Genomic DNA, 23,331 nt, shown 5'->3' on the forward strand with positions numbered 1-23,331 from the left:
AGCTAGACAACCCGTCCGCTGGCTCTATATCACTCTGGCAGCATGTGACAGAAGGGAAAGTTGCCTGTTGCATTGGGCATTCCATCAACAACTGGTTGGTAATTTTATCGAATGTCAGTCAACTTAAGCTACCCAGGTCTGAATTATATAGCACTAAAACTAGAATCAGCAGTTTGTCTCCTAACTATTTGAACATTTCGCATAAAGTAGTAGTATGGGGCTTTTATTTAAAGTTACATTAATGTCAAGTTGTACATAGCATAAAGGTGTTTAGGTAAAGACTGACCTGACTACTCAATATAAGGGAGAGATAATCATTGCAGTAATTTGTATTATACCTCCTTGCAACTAACTGATGTTGTTAATTTGTTTCTTGTATTAAGTACTTAAGACTAAAAAATGGGCCAAGGAAACAGAAAAACAGAAAATAAAACTGTGTGTGTGTGTGTGTGTGTGTGTGTGTGTGTGTGTAAGCGCTGCAGAGCTGAGGTCGACCTTTGACCTCAGCTGACTACTGCATGCTAGAGGCCCTCGCTCTGTCAAAGGGAGAACTAGTCTACTCCAAGAGAGATCTTCCAACATTGATAGATGTTGTAGATATGAAAAAGACAGAACATTGTATAACAATATTAGAAATACAAAGTCGAACAATATCACATTTGGATATACGAATTCGTAAATAAAATAGCAGTTTGCTTAGAGGGCCAAGCTTCCTATATCTTTTTCTTTTTTAACTATCTCTTATAGTTTTCTTAAATCCTCTCTTTTCTAGTAAATAACAGGAACCTTGTTTGAGTCAGAGTTTTGATGTAATCATAGTTGCCGTTCCAACACCCTTCAGGGTCTTTTCAGTGATACTTTTACAGGATAAAAAACTGTGGTCTTAAATTCTTAGTTTCTGCTCTTAAGTGATATATCATTTGTCGGTCATTCAAATGCATACATACATAGTTGTCAGTTGCATATTGTGTTGTATAATTAATTATTATAAATAATTGAGCTCAGGTTGAAATGCAGATAACATGAGACCAGAGTAAAATGCAAGGTAGTACTACTTACTTTTAACGTTGGTGTTTTACAAAGAAACAAATTTGGGTCGGGGTGCAAAGTTGAATCTCATCTTACTTTCTTTTCTTTTTTAACACTGATCACATAAGGTTTAAAAATGTTTGTAATGTTTTTAATATAATTAGCTAAACTACTTGCTGCTATGTTATCTTTTTTAAATCGGCATCTTTCACCACATTAAACACAAACAATCTTTTAAACGTATGTGGTTATGCTAGTTACATTAAAATGATACAAAATAAGTTCTGTATTCACAAGTTAAAATTCATGTTGAACATACCATATCTTGTCTGTGAGACTTAAATTTTGACGTGTTAATTCTGAATTGGGAAATTACGACGCAATGTCGCTAAAACATAAATGCATCTGATGAAGTCATATAACTTCAAGGTACTACTTACTTTTAACGTTGGCGTTTTACAAAGAAATAAATTGGGTTCAGGGTGCAAAGTTGAATCTTATCTTACATTTTTACAGCTATTATAAGCATTGTGTACATCAAGGAGAATAAAATATAATTTTAACAGCTGTATTAATACAAAAATGTCACAAGCACATATTTTTTAACGTTTGTGTATTTAATACAAGCTTAACTATTTGCTACTACGTTATCTTTTTTAAATTGACATCTTTCACCACATCAAACACAACCAATCTTTTAAGTCAATGTCAATGTTTGTCATTGTGAATTGTCAATGTCAATCACTACAAATCTGTTTTGCTAGTTACATTAAAATGATACAAAATAAGTTTTGTATTCACAAGTTAAAATTCATATGCATGTGTGGGCGAACATTAGTGGTTCACATGCACAAGTGGCAACATGACAACATGTACTGTGTCTGTGTGTGTGTGTGTGTGTGTGTGTGTGTGTGTGTGTGTGTGTGTGTGTGTGTGTGAGAGAGAGAGAGAGGGAGGGGTGAACAGAGAGAGAGGAAGTGAGGGGCGAGTGTGTGTGTGTGTGTGTGTGTGTGTGTGTGTGTGTGTGTATGTCTGTTTTTCGTGTCTGTTTGTGTGTGGGTGGGTGTGTGTGTGTGTGTGTGTGTGTGTGTGTTTCATGTGTATAATGGTACACAAGTACAAGAAAGTTGTAGGAGTGTGTGTATCTTTCCCATTAATTTCCTACATTTTGACCGTAAACAAAAAAAAGTGTGACTAAGTTGAATAAATCACTCAACATGCAAAGAAAGTAATCTTATGTATGTTAAGTGTTCAAATGCCATGTGTGATTTTGTGTGATCTGATGAAAAATACCACATTTATGGTACAGTGAATGTTGATGTGAAATGTTTTTTTTTGACTTCTCACTGGTTAGCTCATTTGAACTGAAAACGTAATTTCCGGTAGAGTGTTTGGGCATGGGGACAAATAGGTGTGGAGGGAAAAGGGGAGTGAACACAGATCCCCGGGCCAGAACGATGCAGGCACAGCCAGATGAGTACGGAGCAGCGGAGGACGCAGGAGGGCAGAGGACAGTGTGTGTGTGTGTGTGTGTGTGTGTGTGTGTGTGTGTGTGTGTTACTGTATGCTCATCAGAGCAGAGGTTGACCCCTGACCCAGTAGACACAGAAACAGTTGCCCCTGAAATAAGACGCTTTCCTCCGGCTCGCGGGAGACAGCTGCTTTTGGTGAGCACTCAGTTTATACAGAAAGAGCTGCAGAAACAAGTCCTTAATAATTTCTCCTTTGCAATATTGTAATATTGTAATGTACTTGGAGCAGCAGAGGACACTGGGAACCAAAAATACGAACCAGAGCGATGCATGCACAGATTTTCTACAAAATGTAAAACCTAATTTGACCCATGTTATTAGTTATTAAGATGCTCCATTTCATATAATGATAACACGCTTTGTTGGACCAAGTATGACAATGTAACCGTTGGACAATATTTTTGTGGGATGTCAGCTTAAATAGTTTAATAGCTTTAATATTTTTTGTTTGCGTTCATTCCTATATTATTAAAAGACATTGAATGCATTAACAATCGGATTTAACAATCTTAAACATAAACTAATAGTATAACAAATACTGATAAAGATATTTAACTCATTCAAAACCATCATCTACGTATTTCCTGTCACCCTCTTCTCTCACTGGCTCATTTTAAAAAAATGCAATTTCCCGTATCACGCCCATTGGCTCAGTTAAAAACACGCAATTTCCTGGCTCGATGCATTAATATGCAGTTTCCGGACTCCTCCTCGGTCTGAGGCACGCCCTCTTTCTAGAAGGTTCCGGAAGGATTGCGTCAGAAACACCTGTCGAACATCAATCAAAATTTTGACAGGTCGTGACCTCTTGACCTGGCTGTCATCAATCAAACTCGCATATTTGAGTGAAAGAAGCTCACCACTTATACTCTCTCGCAGGCAGGAGGGGGCGTGGCCTCACCTGTCTCTCAGGTGAGTTCCTGTGTGATGTCATGACGCAGGCAGGAGGGGGCGTGGCCTCACCTGTCTCTCAGGTGAGTTCCTGTGTGATGTCATGATGCAGGCAGGAGGGGGCGTGGCCTCACCTGTCTCTCAGGTGAGTTCCTGTGTGATGTCATGACGCAGGCAGGAGGGGGCGTGGCCTCACCTGTCTCTCAGGTGAGTTCCTGTGTCATGATGCAGCCAGATCAGCTGACTCAGTTTCCCAGCTGGCCTGAACGCAGCATCTGCAATAACAAAACCCAGGAACAGGAAGTGGAGCAGTTGTTTCCCAGAACATCAACCACACACACACACACACACACACACACACACACACACACACACACACACACACACACACATATACACACACACACACACACACAGACACACACAGACACACACACAGACACACACACAGACATACAATTTAAATAAGAGAAAGATTAATGATCAAACAGCTGACATCATCAGGCCGTAACGTGCTGTTCGAGGGTGCTGTGTGACGTCATGACGCAGGCGGGGCGGGGGGCGTGGCCTCACCTGTAGCTCAGGTGAATATAAGTGCGCCACCAGAAGCAGGAAGTATCTTATTTCCTGTTCACTTGTCTTTCTGATGTCGAAGATGATGCACCGCGTACCTCTGCTGTTCCTCTGCTTCCTGCTCACCCCCGGCCCGGCTCTGGCTCTGGACTGCGCCTGGGACCCGGATGTGGACCCGGACCAGGCTCTGGACCCGGTGTCCCTGGTCTCCACGCTGCTGCCGGGCCGGAACAACACCGTGGAGGGATCGGACCCGCGGCTGTGCCGCGAGGCCTGCTGTCAGACCGCGGGCTGCGACCTGGCGCTGCTCGGCTTCCCCATGGACGGACGGCCGCAGTGCATGCTGGTCCAGTGCGTGAGGCAGGGCCGCGACATGTGCGTGTTCCGACCCAGCACGCAGTTCAAGATTTACCGCAAGAAGGTCCCGACCGACGCCGAGACAAAGAGCCAGGAGGGCGGGGAGGAACTGCGCGTCGTCCCGCTGGGGCTGCTGGGAGAGATCAACGAGACAGACAGCAGTAAGAATGTTTAATTATTATTATTATTATTATTATTATTATTATTATTATTATTATTATTATATTTAATTAGTTTATTAATTATAAACCAACCAGACAGACTACAGTAAGAATGTTATATTATTATTATTATTATTATTATTATTATTATTATTATTACTACTATATTTAATTAGTTTATTAATTATAAACCAACCAGACAGACTACAGTAAGAATGTTATATTATTATTATTATTATTATTATTATTATTATTATTATTATTACTACTATATTTAATTAGTTTATTAATTATAAACCAACCAGACAGACTACAGTAAGAATGTTATATTAATATTATTATTATTATTATTATTATTATTATTATTATTATTAGTGTATTGTATAGTGAATTGTAAACCAGCAGAGGAGGAAAGAGAAGAACTATATTCTCTCCTGTAGGAGATCAGGATTCCTCATGAACTCACTCAAACATGTTTAAATAAAGTTCTGTCTAGCTATATTTGATGGTGTTTCCATAGTAACATGCAGGTCTGGTGAGTTATTAACATTAAAGGGAGATTTCACCGTTGAAAGATGAATAGATCTTTATTTGGGTCTCTGATGTCGTAGAAATGTGACATTAATTTAGAAGTTGGTGTCTTCCAGTCTGAGAGAAGACAGGACATGATAGACACTAACTCCCAGAATGCACTGCTTCGCTGCTTTAGAGTCCACTGCCAAGACAGACAGACAGACAGACAGACAGACAGACATTCCCTGATGTGTATATTTATGAAATACATAGATTGTAATGGGAGGGAATTACATATCGGCTTCTTGAGCCGTGTGTTACCAATGCTCACATCAGTTTGAGTTATGTTTTTATATATTTAATTTGCTCTCTCATCGCTCCCACTGCTGGGGTTGAGACCATAGATATAGAACAAGTTATTCTATATAGAATAACTTGTTCTATATCTATGGTTGAGACTGAAGTACTAGGCTGAACCAGCAGCAGTCTGTGAAAGCACCAGTGTGATTATGATCAGATCTTGGTCCTGACTGATAGAGAAGTGATATTAATGAGAGTCGTGGTTTACACATCTACAGCGTCAGCTATTATATCGCCAGCTCTCCTCCTGTTTTAGGAAGCAGAGACTGGATTGTGTTTAGTCTGTTAAACCGTGTCTGTGTTCTTCATATTTTTGTAGAATTATAGTTTGCTCTTCTTGTTTAAAATATGCAGCTCTGGTAGATGATTGTGATTGGTCGTGCTGTGCAAATCCCGCCTCTTTTATGTAAACATGCTCATCTCTGGATTGGGAAACCCTGGGTTGTCTGCCTGCCTGTCTGTCTGCCTGCCTGTCTGTCTGTGAACTAACCCTGGCCTGTCTGTCTGTCTGCCTGCCTGCCTGCCTGTAAACTAACCCTGATGGTTGATGAACTAGTTGTTAACCAGTGTCGTGATACAGGTTATGCTAGACCGAGGTTGTTGGGTTAGGTGAAGCCGGGGAACTGAAATACATCAGGGCATGTTGATCTGGATTGGTAGTTCTGGTCTCTGGCCTCTGGTCTCTGGTCTCTGGCCTCAGGTCTCTGGTGGTGGTGTTGTTGTGATAACATCAATATGTTATGTGTTCCCTCTGCTGACATCACAGCTACCTGTACAGGTAGAGAGAGTCAGCTGATCAGACCGGTCTGTCTGCTCTCTGGAGCACAGGACACACACACAGAGACACACAGAGACACACACACACAGAGACACACAGAGACACACACACAGAGAGACACACACACACACACACACACACACACACACACACACACACACACACAGAAACTCAGACTCTGTCAACACACACACGTACACAGAGAGAGAGACAGACAGACCCGGCTCAGCTCTGAGATTATCTCTCATTGCACAGTGCTGTGGAGGAATAATCAGAGTTTACTTTATGTTCTTCCTCTGGTTAGAAGAGGTGACTGTAGGCTGCAGCTCACAGCAACTTCATACCATATAGTGTCTGGCTTTTGGTTGATATTTAGTGTTGGCAAATGGCTTTTTGTTGAGTTTCCTCTTAGTGAAAAAATAGACACGGAAAAGCGTAGCGCCTTTTTTCACCAACCTTATTCCAAACACGGACAACGATGTGACTTAACGGGGTCAGGGAGCCTGCCTATGAGTGGCATCACGCTCTGTCTGCCACTTGTTGTCTGTAGCTGGTTGTGCGTTGCATGTGTGTGTGGGATTCTGAAACGTCCTTAAATTCGGGAATTGTCGTTTGTTTATTCAAAGTCAAAGACAGTCCAAAGTAGTGCTACTTTGCAAATTTTTGTGGGTCTGAGGTGTATTTCACATTTTAGCTGCCAAAGCTCCGCTGCGTTCTTCGACCCTCTCAGTCTCTGGTCCTCAGGGTGAGAGGGTGAGGGACCAGCTCTCTGTCTCTGGTCCTCAGGGTGAGAGGGGGAGGGACCAGCTCTCAGTCTCTGGTCCTCAGGGTGAGAGGGGGAGGGACCAGCTCTCAGTCTCTGGTCCTCAGGGTGAGAGGGGGAGGGACCAGCTCTCAGTCTCTGGTCCTCAGGGTGAGAGGGTGAGGGACCAGCTCTCAGTCTCTGGTCCTCAGGGGGAGAGGGGGAGGGACCAGCTCTCTGTCTCTGGTCCTCAGGGTGAGAGGGGGAGGGACCAGCTCTCAGTCTCTGGTCCTCAGGGTGAGAGGGTGAGGGACCAGCTCTCAGTCTCTGGTCCTCAGGGTGAGAGGGTGAGGGACCAGCTCTCAGTCTCTGGTCCTCAGGGGGAGAGGGGGAGGGACCAGCTCTCTGTCTCTGGTCCTCAGGGTGAGAGGGTGAGGGACCAGCTCTCAGTCTCTGGTCCTCAGGGTGAGAGGGTGAGGGACCAGCTCTCAGTCTCTGGTCCTCAGGGTGAGAGGGGGAGGGACCAGCTCTCTGTCTCTGGTCCTCAGGGTGAGAGGGGGAGGGACCAGCTCTCAGTCTCTGGTCCTCAGGGTGAGAGGGTGAGGGACCAGCTCTCAGTCTCTGGTCCTCAGGGTGAGAGGGTGAGGGACCAGCTCTCAGTCTCTGGTCCTCAGGGTGAGAGGGTGAGGGACCAGCTCTCAGTCTCTGGTCCTCAGGGGGAGAGGGGGAGGGACCAGCTCTCAGTCTCTGGTCCTCAGGGGGAGAGGGGGAGGGACCAGCAGCTAGAGTGGCAAAAGCCAATGTTATATATGTATATATTTATATGTTATTTATTTTTATATATATATATATATATTATATATATATATAGATATATATATATATATATATATATATATATATATATATATATATATATATATATATATGTGTGTGTATGTATGTATGTGTATATATATATATATATATATATATATATATATATTATATATGTATATATATATTATATATATGTATATGTGTGTATATATATATATATATATATATATATATATATATATATATATATATATATATATATATATATGTGTATATATATATATGTATATATGAATGAATGAATGATATCTTTTGCATTTCTAATCCAAACAACGTCAAACTTGGCACTTACTCGTGCCCGTAGCAAGACACCTGTCAAGTTTGAAATCCATCAGACTAACGGTTCGAGAGACATGCGCATAACAGACAGACAGACAGACAGATGTTCCTGCAATTCATAGATAGATTTGTAGCAGTGTTATCAGGTAAATGGCTTTTATTGTGGAAGTATCAGTCAGAAGAGACAGGAAGTCAGTTTAAATGACTAACTGAAGGTAAACATTACAGCATCAGCTATAAAGATTATCTCACAGTTGATTATTGTTCTGGATGAATGGAGGACTAGTTCTGTCTGTCCTGGACTAGGACACATTCATATTAACACGCTGAGACCTCAGGGTCCTGTCCCAGAGGAGGTGTGTGTGTGTGTGTGTGTGTGTGTGTGTGTGTGTGTGTGTGTGTGTGTGTGTGTGTGTGTGTGTGTGTGTGTGTGTGTGTGTGTGTGTGTGTGTGTGTGTGTGTGTGTGTGTGTGTGTGTGTGTGTGTCTCAGTAGTGTATATGTATTTCTTTGGGAATGAAGGATTTGTAGTATAGTGATCTTTTAGCCAGAGGCCCTCTGGACCTTCTTCCTGATGGTAATAGCTCAAAGCTATGATGGGGGGGGGGATGATGGAGTTGGATTTTCTTCCCACTGCTTGTATATAAAGATCAGATGGCTGTTTTTGGGGAATGCCTATGATCTTAACGGCTCCCTGGCTATCCTGTTCTTAGCCAGCGTTCTCATGCATGTGTTTGGTGGGAAGCTGTACCAAGACGATGTTGAAGCGATGCCAGACTCCACCAGTGACTGGTGTACTGTGTTGACGTACTGCTAGTAAGTGGACATGGAGTCATCACCAGTGACTGGTGTACTGTGTTGACGTACTGCTAGTAAGTGGACATGGAGTCATCACCAGTGAGGTTGGCCACCAAGGCCATGTCATCTGCATCCTTAAATAGCTTGAGTGTGTTGCTGCTGCAGGTGATCTCATTGAGATGGAGAGGACAGGTGACAACACCCCCCACTTAAACCCCTTTACCCTCACATGCTGTCGTCTGTCCTTTAAAATCTCCTTCATCCAGAGAGTCCGAGTGGTTAACCTGCAGCTGTTGAGGCGCTGCAGAAGAGTGATGATGTTCACTGTATTGACTGCAGAGGAGAAATCCTTAAATAAGATCCTGACAAAGGAGTCAAGGTGTCTTGTTACAATGTCAGTGTTACAATGTTACAATGTTACAGTGTCACAGTGTCGCAATGTTACAATGTTACAATGTTACAGTGTCACAGTGTCGCAATGTTACAATGTTACAGTGTTACAGTGTTGCAATGTTACAATGTTACAGTGTTACAAAACCAGCCCCCCCCCATGTGTCCCGCTGCCAGGGGCCAGCCATGTATCAGAGATCAGACCTGTGGGGGTGTTTTGAGGCTGCGGGGGCCAGCCATGTGACAAAGATCAGACCTGTGGGGGTGTTTTGAGGCTGCGGGGGCCAGCCATGTATCAGAGATCAGACCTGGGGGGTGTTTTGAGGCTGCGGGGGCCAGCCATGTATCAGAGATCAGACCTGTGGGGGTGTTTTGAGGCTGCGGGGGCCAGCCATGTATCAGAGATCAGACCTGTGGGGGTGTTTTGAGGCTGCGGGGGCCAGCCATGTGACAGAGATCAGACCTGTGGGGGTGTTTTGAGGCTGCGGGGGCCAGCCATGTATCAGAGATCAGACCTGTGGGGGTGTTTTGAGGCTGCGGGGGCCAGCCATGTATCAGAGATCAGACCTGTGGGGGTGTTTTGAGGCTGCGGGGGCCAGCCATGTATCAGAGATCAGACCTGGGGGGTGTTTTGAGGCTGCGGGGGCCAGCCATGTATCAGAGATCAGACCTGGGGGGTGTTTTGAGGTTGATGTTTGCATGCCTGTCTGTCTGAATACAAGCTCTGAACTGTCTCCTCAGTCTCTTCTTTCTCTGGGAAATGAAGATGCCTTCAAGTGCCCTCGGAAACCTCCAGATATCATCGAGGTTTTACATTAATGTGTAGTACCGATACAGAATACACACTGTTAAAACTGTGTGTCTGTCTGTGTCTGATGTGTGTGTGTGTGTGTGTTTGTCTCTTTCAGTCCGGTGTCGGCTGCCGATGAAGGTGGGTTTGTGCCGCGCGGCCTTCCCCAGGTTCTACTACGATGTGACCAATCAGAGCTGTCGCAGCTTCACCTACGGCGGCTGTGACGCCAACGAAAACCACTTCAACACCAGGGAGGAGTGTGAGGCCAGCTGCAGCGGAGTCACAGGTAACACACACACACACACACACACACACACACACACACACACACACACACACACACACACACACACACACACACACACACACACACAGTGGTAACACACACATGCACACACACACACACACACACACACACACACACACACAGTGGTAACACACACATGCACACACACACACACACACACACACACACACACAGTGATAACACACACATGCACACACACACACACACACACACGCACACAGTGGTAACACACACATGCACACACACACACACACACACACACACACACACACACACGCACACAGTGGACACACACACACACACACACACACAGTGGTAACACACGCAGACACACACACACACACACACACAGAGGTAACACACACACACACACACACAGAGGTAACACACACACAGAGGTAACACACACACACACACACAGAGGTAACACACACACACACACACAGAGGTAACACACACACAGAGGTAACACACACACACAGAGGTAACACACACACAGGGGTAACACACACACACACACACACACACACACACACACACACAGAGGTAACACACACACAGGGGTAACACACACACACAGGGGTAACACACACACACACACACACAGAGGTAACACACACACAGGGGTAACACACACACACACACACACACACACACACACACACACAGAGGTAACATGGAACAACAGAATAAATGTCCATATTATGCAGACGACACACATTTCCATAATCAATGATACACACACTGGGGTGAGTTAACAAATCAACCGTGTGTGTCTCTGTGTGTGTCTGTGTCTCTGTGTGTGTAGGTTTGTGTGTAGAGGTGTGTGTTTGTGTGTGTGTTTGGGGAGGTGTCAGGTGTATGCAGTCAGACCGGTTCTGTGAACTCTGATCCTGAAGACAAACACCTGAACACACCTTCAACCCTCCTCCCTTTGTTCTCTCAGAGTGATCTCTCTCACATCGTCACGCTCACTCACAGACAGGAAGCTGTGTGTGTGTGTGTGTAAACCTGCTGCAGTGACAGCAGGACTTAAACCAACAGCTCCCTGTTCTGTAATCTCTCACAAACCAGTTTATGGACGGCTGTTTTGAATGTGATGACACACACAGAGACACACACAGCTCAGTTCTTGTGGTATTCGTCCACTGGTCCTGAGTAGATCACAGCTGCATGCTGCTCCTTCTACTCCCCTTGTTTCCTCAGTTATAGAGCTTTTAAAAAGGCTGGTGTGTGTGTGTGTGTGTGTCAGAGCTTGTCAGTGGACCTTTCTCTCAGCAGACATGTTGACTTGTCCTAGCAGGAAGAGCCCAGCTGAGACTGATCACCTTAACGATGGCTCAGCTCCATCTAGTGTCCCAGTGAGATATTTCAGAGAGTCAGCATGAATAATACCAGGACCTCTCCTAGGGGAACCTCTCCTAGGGGAACGCAGCCATCATTAATGGTCTGAACACACCTGGGCTGTTCCTGCTATGACATGTCAACATGGCTGCTGGGAAAAGGTCTATAGGTACCAACTGTTAGCTTTTATATTTGGCAGTTTAGGACACACAGGCTGGCTGTAAGAGGGCTAGACTAGGGGAGAGAGAGAGAGAGAGATTCTCTTAAAGTGGACTTAAATAAATTGTGTGTGTGTGTGTGTGTGTGTGTGTGTGTGTGTGTGTGTGTGTGTGTGTGTGTGTGTGTGTGTGTGTGTGTGTGTGTGTGTGTGTGTGTGTGTAGGTTCAGTTCTTCCTGATGAATCGACTCCAGCTCCTGATCTTCCTCCCAAAGCTCGGCGCCTGGCTCCCGTCGACTCCAGTAAGACATCATAACCACAACTCAATAATCTCATATATCTATCTATCTATCTATCTATCTATCTATCTATCTATCTATCTATCTATCTATCTATCTATCTATCTATCTATCTATCTATCTATCTATCTATATATCTCAGATCATCCTGGTAAATCTAATGAATCCAGGCTTTCCTCAGAGCCTTTGATCTTTACTTTTTATTTAATTAGTTTAAAATTCTGTTTGGCTGATAATAACTAACGCTAACTACCGTAACTGATGGAGGACTCTGTCTGTCTCTCTGCCTGTCTGTCTCTCTCTCTCTGCCTGTCTGTCTCTCTAAGTGTCTGAAGCAGCTCCAGAGGCTCAGCAGAGAGGTAACCCCTCACCTCCACTTCAATATAACTTTATTAATACTGTCCAATCACACACCTCCACTTCAACATAACTTTATTAATACTGTCCAATCATACACCTCCACTTCAATATAACTTTATTAATACTGTCCAATCATACACCTCCACTTCAATATAACTTTATTAATACTGTCCAATCATACACCTCCACTTCAATATAACTTTATTAATACTGTCCAATCACACACCTCCACTTCAATATAACTTTATTAATACTGTCCAATCACACACCTCCACTTCAATATAACTTTATTAATACTGTCCAATCACACACTGTCACTGCCCGATGTGAGTCGAGTGCAGATGTGAGTCGTGCATGCTCAGATTTAAACTGTTTACGGCATAACGTGTCATACTGAAATTTGTGAAATCTATAAAATAATAAACGTTTCTCTTTACATACAATAACAGAAGATGGTAATCATTTCCAAAACGTTTTGGCTATCTATGATTGTTTAATTGCTAACGTTAGCTCATAGACTGTGCGTTAGCTCAAAAAGCCGTTAGCATCTTGTAGGCTACTTGTCGCAGTGACGAATGCGCGACTCACATCTGCACTCGACTCACATCTGCACTCGACTCACATCGGGCAGTGACACACACCTCCACTTCAATATAACTTTATTAGCTTAAATCATAACGCTGGCCCCTCTGTGTCGACCCTTCACAATAAAAGCATTTCTCTGAGAGGATATGATATTAAGATGCTGTATGTTATGTTTCTCTGAGAGGATATGATATTAAGATGCTGTATGTCATGTTTCTCTGAGGATATGATATTAAGATGCTGTATGTTATGTTTCTCTGAGAGGATATGATATTAAGATGCTGTATGTTATGTTTCTCTGAGAGGATATGATATTAAGATGCTGTTTGTTATGTTTCTCTGAGAGGATATGATATTAAGATGCTGTATGTTATGTTTCTCTGAGAGGATATGATATTAAGATGCTGTATGTTATGTTTCTCTGAGAGGATATGATATTAAGATGCTGTATGTCATGTTTCTCTGAGAGGATATGATATTAAGATGCTGTATGTCATGTTTCTCTGAGGATATGATATTAAGATGCTGTATGTCATGTTTCTCTGAGAGGATATGATATTAAGATGCTGTATGTTATGTTTCTCTGAGAGGATATGATATTAAGATGCTGTATGTCATGTTTCTCTGAGGATATGATATTAAGATGCTGTATGTCATGTTTCTCTGAGAGGATATGATATTAAGATGCTGTATGTCATGTTTCTCTGAGGATATGATATTAAGATGCTGTATGTTATGTTTCTCTGAGAGGATATGATATTAAGATGCTGTATGTTATGTTTCTCTGAGAGGATATGATATTAAGATGCTGTATGTCATGTTTCTCTGAGGATATGATATTAAGATGCTGTATGTTATGTTTCTCTGAGAGGATATGATATTAAGATGCTGTATGTCATGTTTCTCTGAGAGGATATGATATTAAGATGCTGTATGTTATGTTTCTCTGAGAGGATATGATATTAAGATGCTGTATGTTGACTGCTGGGCAGGACCAACCCAGAGACAGAGATTAGAAACTGAGATTTAGGTCTGATGACAACAGGAAGTTATTAAGAGTCAGGTGGAGACTACTGTTGACGACTTCCTGTCTCCAGCTGATATATGATATATGACATCATATATATATGATGTTGCTACTGTAAACAGTCTGTAATATGGCAGGTCTATGCAGATTAAAGAGCAGTGTTAATGTATTTATGTATTTTAGACGTCTCTGGCCTTCAGAAAGCTGAACTTGTTCTTCTCTCCACAGACAAGGCCGCCGATGACTTCGCTGGTATGTTTAAACGTTTCTCTCCATCTCTGCGATTAATTCTGGTTCATATGCATCACTTTATTCCTAAATCATGACTCAATATGCAGCTTTAAATCATGATGCCAACACAGACCATGTTCCTAATGCCATCAAATGACCCTGAGTTGTTGTCCAATCAGAGCGCTGCGGGGCGGAGCCTGATGGCGGTCATTGCAGAGCGGCGTTTCAGCACTGGTACTACAACAGCAAGACAGGAAGCTGTCAGACCTTCATGTACGGAGGCTGCCGAGGAAACAGGAACAACTACTTCACCGAGGAGGACTGCATCAACTCCTGCACAGGTCAGACACACGTACTATACAGTGAGGAAAATAAGTATTTGAACACCCTGCTATTTTGCAAGTTCTCCCACTTAGAAATCATGGAGGGTCTGAAATTGTCATCGTAGGTGCATGTCCACTGTGAGAGACAAAATCAATTTTTTTAACTATTTATTTGTATGATACAGCTGCAAATAAGTATTTGAACACCTGTCTATCAGCTAGAATTCTGACCCTCAAAGACCTGTTAGTCTGCCTTTAAAATGTCCACCTCCACTCCATTTATTATCCTAAATTAGATGCACCTGTTTGAGGTCGTTAGCTGCATAAAGACACCTGTCCACCCCATACAATCAGTAAGAATCCAACTACTAACATGGCCAAGACCAAAGAGCTGTCCAAAGACACTAGAGACTAAATTGTACACCTCCACAAGGCTGGAAAGGGCTACGGGGAAATTGCCAAGCAGCTTGGTGAAAAAAGGTCCACTGTTGGAGCAATCATTAGAAAATGGAAGAAGCTAAACGTGACTGTCAGTCTCCCTCGGACTGGGGCTCCATGCAAGATCTCACCTCGTGGGGTCTCAGTGATCCTAAGAAAGGTGAGAAATCAGCCCAGAACTACACGGGAGGAGCTGGTCAATGACCTGAAAAGAGCTGGGACCACCGTTTCCAAGGTTACTGTTGGTAATACACTAAGACGTCATGGTTTGAAATCATGCATGGCACAGAAGGTTCCCCTGCTTAAACCAGCACATGTCAAGGCCCGTCTTAAGTTCACCAATGACCATTTGGATGATCCAGAGGAGTCATGGGAGAAAGTCATGTGGTCAGATGAGACCAAAATAGAACTTTTTGGTCATAATTCCACTAACCGTGTTTGGAGGAAGAAGAATGATGAGGACCATCCCAAGAACACCATCCCTACTGTGAAGCATGGGGGTGGTAGCATCATGCTTTGGGGGTGTTTTTCTGCACATGGGACAGGGCGACTGCACTGTATTAAGGAGAGGATGACCGGGGCCATGTATTGCGAGATTTTCCCTCAGTTAGAGTATTGAAGATGGGTCGAGGCTGGGTCTTCCAACATGACAATGACCCGAAGCACACAGCCAGGATAACCAAGGAGTGGCTCTGGAAGAAGCATATCAAGGTTCTGGCGTGGCCTAGCCAGTCTCCAGACCTGAACCCAATAGAGAATCTTTGGAGGGAGCTCAAACTCCGTGTTTCTCAGCGACAGCCCAGAAACCTGACTGATCTAGAGAAGATCTGTGTGGAGGAGTGGGCCAAAATCCCTCCTGCAGTGTGTTAACCTGGTGAAAAACTACAGGAAACGTTTGACCTCTGTAATTGCAAACAAAGGCTACTGTACCAAATATTAACATTGATTTTCTCAGGTGTTCAAATACTTATTTGCAGCTGTATCATACAAATAAATAGTTAAAAAATCATACATTGTGATTTCTGGATTTATTTTTTTAGATTATGTCTCTCACAGTGGACATGCACCTACGATGACAATTTCAGACCCTCCATGATTTCTAAGTGGGAGAACTTGCAAAATAGCAGGGTGTTCAAATACTTATTTTCCTCACTGTATATATACATACACACACACACACACACACACACACACACAGAGTAATATTTCAACATGTAAATAATCAGGACTTTTAGCGTGTATAGAGCCAGCATATCTCCACCAGACTCCATGTAAATAATCACTACTTTTAGCGTGTATAGAGCCAGCATATTTCCACCAGACTCCATGTAAATAATCAGGACTTTTAGCGTGTATAGAGCCAGCATATCTCCACCAGACTCCATGTAAATAATCAGGACTTTTAGCGTGTATAGAGCCAGCATATTTCCACCAGACTCCATGTAAATAATCAGGACTTTTAGCGTGTATAGAGCCAGCATATCTCCACATGTAAATGGGTGAATTAAGGGTTTATTTCAACCAAACCAGAGTGATGATTGTTGGAACAGTGGAAAGATGAACCAAGACGGCTTTTGATAGTTTGATTTAGTTTCTGTCCACTTTGAATGAAGTGTGTTTTACGATGATAAAAGTCCTGATTATTTACATGGAGTCTGGTGGAGTTTGGTGATGGTGATTCCGGGGCTGGGACTTTTAGTGGAAGCTAACTGCTGCTGAACATTAGTCCTGTAGGGTTACATTACAGCTTGGTCCTGGTTTAATACTGGACCAGTTTCAGAGATTGATGTTCTCACACACACACACACACACACACACACACACACACACACACACACACACACACACAGAGTCCAGGGTGAAAGAAACCAAAGTCACAGTTTATTAAAGTCGTGTCTCTTCCTGCAGTCCAAGTGCTTCCCTCCAAGAAAGACGCTGATGATGATGATGAAGTCTCTGCAGAATACAAAGGTATGAAATCCTAAAGAAATAGCTAGTATCTATGTGGTAGAAACACCAACAGTTCAGGAGTGTTTGTCCTGATGGCTCAGAGAAAATAAAGCCAGTAGTAGTCATAATATATGTTAGTTCATATCAGGAATACACATGCAATAATTAAATACAAATGCTTCTGATTTCAAAGGAAAGAAAAGACATGAATGAATGAATAAATGGTGAGTGAGTGACCCTAACCCTTATCCCTGGGGGTCAGGCTCAGGGTCCCTGAGAGCCACGGTGTGAAATAAGAATCCCATCCAGAGACAGAGTTCATTGAAGTGCCCATATTATGAAAAAAATCTGGGATTTGGGGAGTTATTTAGTGTCTCTGGTGCTTCATACAAACTTTGATAAAACCATCCATGCTGTTCTGAGTGAGATACGGTTTCTGAATGTGTCCTGCCTTCAGTCTCTGGGTGAGCTGGTCAACATCTGCACGGCTTTCTACGTCACTAGCTGAGACGAGGGGCCTAGGGGGCTAACCGTTAGCATGCTAGCTCGTTCTCAATGGCAAAACACTGCTACAACACACACTAGTTCACCATAATCTACAGAAGAACTACTTCCATGTCCCTGTTCTGCAGGTATTCACACAAAGTTGGAAGTGCACCCTCGTTTAGAAGAAGTCTCCCGGCTAATCCTGCCTTGTACTACTGAAGTTGGAGAAACAGCTAGCTAGCTCATGTAGTCCTTACCTAGCTACTGATCATGTGATCTTACCTAGCTACTGATCATGTGATCTTACCTAGCTACTGATCATGTGATCTTACCTAGCTACTGATCATGTGATCTTACCTAGCTACTGATCATGTGATCTTACCTAGCTACTGATCATGTGATCTTACCTAGCTACCGAGCATGTGATCTTACCTAGCTACTGATCATGTGATCTTACCTAGCTACCGAGCATGTGATCTTACCTAGCTACTGATCATGTGATCTTACCTAGCTACTGATCATGTGATCTTACCTAGCTACTGATCAGTGATCTTACCTAGCTACTGATCATGTGGTCTTACCTAGCTACTGATCATGGGTCTTACCTAGCTACTGATCATGTGATCTTACCTAGCTACTGATCATGTGATCTTACCTAGCTACTAGCTCATGTAGTCTTACCTAGCTACTGATCATGTGATCTTACCTAGCTACCGAGCATGTGATCTTACCTAGCTACTGATCATGTGATCTTACCTAGCTACCGAGCATGTGGTCTTACCTAGCTACCGAGCATGTGATCTTACCTAGCTACCGAGCATGTGGTCTTACCTAGCTACTGAGCATGTGGTCTTACCTAGCTACTGAGCATGTGGTCTTACCTAGCTACTGAGCATGTGGTCTTACCTAGCTACCGAGCATGTGGTCTTACCTAGCTACTGATCATGTGGTCTTACCTAGCTACTGAGCATGTGGTCTTACCTAGCTACTGAGCATGTGGTCTTACCTAGCTACTGAGCATGTGGTCTTACCTAGCTACTGAGCATGTGGTCTTACCTAGCTACCGAGCATGTGGTCTTACCTAGCTACCGAGCATGTGGTCTTACCTAGCTACTGAGCATGTGCGACTGCCAACAAAGATGTTCCAGCAGTGAGAGGTCTCACTCTGTAGCTAAAACAGAGACCTGAACACAGGGTGAAAAGAGGAGCTGCAGCAATGTGCAGTACAACTAAAATATGGTGTTTTTCCTATTGTTGTAACCTATTCTGGTACAACCTCAAAATACAGTTATGAACCTGAAAATGAGCATAATATGAGCACTTTAACAAAATCTCTGAGACTATTAATGTCCCGTCTTGTCTTCTCTCTTACAGTTTAGTCCACATAATGCCCATTAAAAGTTCCTTATCCATTACAGAGTTTAGCAAATCAAGCAGAACAAAGATAATATATTTAAGCAGCCTGTTTCTCTGGCTCTCAGAGTCCAGACCAGTTGCATAGCTTACCTTCCCCTCCAGTGGCAACAGGAAGTAGGCCTAAAAGTCAAGGTGCTATACTTTAACAAACTCCTCCTAGAGATTTCATCCGATGGACTTCAAACTTGATCTGTATCTTCTCAACACCTTAAAGATGAAAAGTTATTAAAAGAAAAACTTTTCGTCAGACGGTGTGGGCGTGGCGTGGCGGCCATTTTAAGTGTTTAGCGATGAACGAGAAAGTGGCTGTAACTACAGTGTACATTGTCATATCTGCTTGAAATTTCACACAATCAACAACAGTCCAGGTCTGAGGACACCTACAGGCCAATATTGACTTTTGGTCATAGCGCCCCCGCCTGGCAACAGGAAATCTGCCTTATATGACAAACATCATCTGATTTACATGAAACTTAGAATGTGTGGTCTACATGTGATAATGAGCCGGCCCCTATAATATAACCACGTCCACTTACTCAGGCCACGCTCCCTTTCATAACATTTGTACCGTTTAAGGTAGAGTCTTGTGTGAGGTATCATTGAACTCAGCAGAGAGTTCCTTCTTCATTGGTGATGGTTTGGTCCGCCAGTAACCCTGACACGCGCACAGGCGCGAGGGCCCGTCCATTGCTGCTTGCAGCTTTAATTTATATTATACATACCATAAACCAGCAGTAAGTGAAGGTTGTGTCTGTGTGTAGATGGCTGCATGGTGACCTCTGACCCCGGCCCCTGCCGCGCTGCCTTCCCCATGTTCTACTACGACGCCAGCACCGCCTCCTGCCAGACCTTCATGTACGGAGGTTGTCGCGGCAACAACAACCGCTACGGAAGCGAGGAGGAGTGCCTGAGCCGCTGCAGCACTGGTAAAGAAATACTGCTAACACACTGCTAACATACACCTGCTAACACACTGTCACCACAATGCTAACATACTGCTAACATACAGCTGCTAACGCACTGCTAACGTACTGCTAACACACTGGCACCACACTGTGCTAACACACTGGCAACACACTGCTAACACACTGGCACCACACTGCTAACACACTGGCAACACACTGGCACCACACTGCTAACACACTGGCACCACACTGCTAACACACTGGCACCACACTGCTAACACACTGGCAACACACTGCTAACACACTGGCAACACACTGCTAACACACTGGCAACACACTGGCACCACACTGCTAACACACTGGCACCACACTGCTAACACACTGGCACCACACTGCTAACACACTGGCAACACACTGCTAACACACTGGCACCACACTGCTAACACACTGGCAACACACTGCTAACACACTGGCAACACACTGCTAACACACTGGCACCACACTGCTAACACACTGCTAACATACTGGCACCACACTGCTAACATACTGGCACCACACTGCTAACACACTGCTAACACACTGGCACCACACTGCTAACACACTGCTAACACACTGGCACCACACTGTGCTAACACACTGCTAACACACTGACACCACACTGCTAACATACTGGCACCACACTGCTAACACACTGGCACCACACTGTGCTACCACACTACTAACACACTGGCACCACACTGCTAACACACTGCTAACATACTGGCACCACACTGCTAACATACTGGCACCACACTGCTAACACACTGCTAACACACTGGCACCACACTGCTAACACACTGCTACCACACTGGCACCACACTGCTAACACACTGCTAACACACTGCTAACACACTGGCACCACACTGTGCTAACACACTGCTAACACACTGGTAGCACACTGCTAACACACTGGCAACACACTGCTAACACACTGGCAACACACTGCTAACACACTGCTAACACACTGCCAACAAACGTTGCTACATTACAACACTGCTGACATGTGAATGTTTTCCACCATGTTCTCCCTCCAGGTTCCATTGACTTTCATGGAAACCCTCGCAAACACCTGACTACAGGTCAGTTTCTCCTCTCAGATAGTAACACCTGACTACAGGTCAAATAGTAACAACTGACTACAGGTCAGATAGTAACACCTGACTACAGGTCAGGTAGTAACACCAGGTCAGGTAGTAACACCTGACTACAGGTCAGATAGTAACACCTGACTACAGGTCAGGTAGTAACACCTGACAACAGCTCAGATACTCCTCTCAGGATCTCTACTGTAGAATGATACCCAGGGTGTGATGGTACCCAGGTTTAATGATACCCAGGGTGTGATGGTACCCAGGTTTAATGATACCCAGGGTATGATGTGTTTGTGTGTTTGATGACAGATGTTGATGCGTTACCCCTGTGTTTAGCGTTACCCCTGTGTTTAGCATTACAACTGTGTTTAGCGTTACCCCTGTGTTTAGCGTTACCCCTGTGTTTAGTGCGTTACCCCTGTGTTTAATGTAACCCCTGTGTTTAGTGCGTTACCCCTGTGTTTAATGTAACCCCTGTGTTTAGCGTTACCCCTGTGTTTAGTGTTACCCCTGTGTTGTGATGACGATGATGTAAATGTCGCTGACTCGAACATGATCTCCTTCTTCTCTCTTTCTCAGCTGTCTTCCTGTTCGTCACTCTGGCGGCCGTCTCTGCTCTGCTGCTGGCGGCACTCGCCGTTCTCACGCTGAGACGCCACCGTCTGTCCCGCAGCACGTCCTCCGCCAGGTAATACTCACCTGTCTCTTATAAAGGCATCAGTCTGTCCCCCAGCACGTCCTCCGTCAGGTAACACTCACCTGTCTCTTATTAAAGATGCTGTAGGTATGATTGTATAGATCCAGGACTTAGCCAAAGAATTTGAACATCATCAACTTCTCAGTCCCTCCCCCCTTTCTGCTGAAGGCTGCGTTCAGACAGCCTGCGTCAGCTGTCAGATGGCAGGTCTTTCCCTTCATATTGAATTGGGGGTCGTGTGTTTAGGCTGCGGCGAGGTGGGACACACAGCTGGCCTGCAGCAAAAAGTTGAGACTGACTCAACTTTTGCAGAAACTCCACCCTGTGTCCTGCTGTGGTGGCCAGTCATGTAACTGGAGATCCCCCCCTCCCCTTCATGATTGATTTCAACGCTGATGTAACGATGATATTTGTGTCTCTCTGCAGTGATAAGGAGGAGCTGCTTCCTGAAGATGATCATTCTTCTCTGGAGTCTCTGAGCGCCCCAGGAAGCCCCAAACTGGACAACGCCTAAAGGGGGGGGATCCACCCTGTGGGGTTAGGGTTAGGGGTTCACCCCGGGGGTCAGGATCTTTAACCCGCTATACTCTGGATTCTCTCTGCAGACAGAAGAGTTGTATGTTTCCTCTGTCTTCACCCGCTGCCTACGGTGATTAAATGAAAGTTAGGGAACACAAATTATCAATTAAATCACTTTAAACTGTCATTTGAAGTCATTTATTACGTCTGTTTTCAGGGTCACACGGAACCTGCCCACACAGAACTTTCCTCAGATTTCAAACATAAAAATAAAACTCTGAATGTTAAAACATCTCCTACACCAAACAGACAAACAGTACACTAAGTACTGCAGAATTCCTATTAAAGTCTATGGGAAATGTAGCACCGTTTTTGCAATTTTCCTGAAAACTGCTAGAAAAGTCATAGCACACCATTCCTGATCACTCCGCATGTTTTGATGTATTTTTTGTGCAGGCGTTGGCAAAGCTGCGTGACTAGTAGTGTGACAAAAAATGTGGCCGAACATGAAGAACAAGAATATTAAGTATGACATATACTAGTCATTGTGCCGATGCACGCTGCTATTGCATCACATCGGCACACTGACTAAATCTAAAGTCATAATGTTAAAACATATCCACAGCCAATGGTAAAACAGTTGCGCTAAGTTCTGCATATTTAAATTCTGGATCAGCGCTGAAAACTGTAGAAAGATGGGCAGATTCTGTTGGGCTCTGGTTAGGAGTTAGGGAAGAATTAAGTTACTTTAATAATAAATAGTCATTAGAAATCATTTCTTAAGTTAAAACCTGTGATTACTTTTAGTGTGGAAGTCTGTTTCATTCTTGTAAACTTTATAATGTTATGTTTATGATCTCATGGTGACTTTTATATCTTCTGGGATGGACAGTTAGGTGTGTTTTTAGTAAGTTGTATGCTGCCAGAGAGCAGGATATTAAAATCAACGAGGGTACATTTAAAAACTAATTTTTAAAATGGACGTCAGAGCTTTGAAGCAGCCAAGACATGGAGCCTTCGTTTCCCAGAATCCAACATGACTCGTTGGCTCCCCCTGCAGGCTGAAAACTGTCTTTCAGATAT

General features: G+C 43.8%; 1 protein-coding gene across 4 annotated transcripts; it reads left to right on the forward strand.

Moving 5' to 3' along the window:
* The first annotated feature begins 4,055 nt into the window (after positions 1-4,055).
* Positions 4,056-22,549, forward strand: spint2 (serine peptidase inhibitor, Kunitz type, 2). 4 transcript variants are annotated; one of them, XM_036001262.1, is made up of 10 exons: positions 4,057-4,543; positions 10,190-10,360; positions 12,107-12,184; positions 14,337-14,405; positions 14,564-14,725; positions 17,054-17,116; positions 19,759-19,930; positions 20,974-21,020; positions 21,612-21,720; positions 22,156-22,549. In XM_036001262.1, the coding sequence occupies exons 1-10, from the start codon at positions 4,099-4,101 to the stop codon at positions 22,241-22,243; spliced, it is 1,404 nt and encodes a 467-aa protein (XP_035857155.1). In that variant the 5' UTR covers positions 4,057-4,098; the 3' UTR covers positions 22,244-22,549. The 4 variants fall into 4 exon arrangements, with proteins under 4 accessions (XP_035857157.1, XP_035857155.1, XP_031167094.2 ...); XM_031311234.2 differs by having other exon boundaries at positions 19,759-19,923; positions 20,976-21,020; XM_036001263.1 differs by having other exon boundaries at positions 14,382-14,405.
* Positions 22,550-23,331: the final 782 nt, after the last annotated feature.

This window comes from Sander lucioperca, chromosome 5 (assembly GCF_008315115.2).
Source record: "Sander lucioperca isolate FBNREF2018 chromosome 5, SLUC_FBN_1.2, whole genome shotgun sequence".
Lineage (NCBI taxonomy): Eukaryota > Metazoa > Chordata > Actinopteri > Perciformes > Percidae > Sander > Sander lucioperca.

What these genes read in the sequence shown, in the direction of transcription:
- spint2 (XM_036001262.1), top strand. Translation starts at nt 4,099, where the DNA reads ATGTCGAAGATGATGCACCGCGTACCTCTGCTGTTCCTCTGCTTCCTG. An exon ending in CCTGGCTCCCGTCGACTCCA is followed by an intron (nt 12,185 to 14,336) that starts GTAAGACATCAT and finishes TATGTATTTTAG; the next exon opens with ACGTCTCTGGCCTTCAGAAA. An exon ending in TCGCAAACACCTGACTACAG is followed by an intron (nt 21,021 to 21,611) that starts GTCAGTTTCTCC and finishes TCTCTTTCTCAG; the next exon opens with CTGTCTTCCTGTTCGTCACT.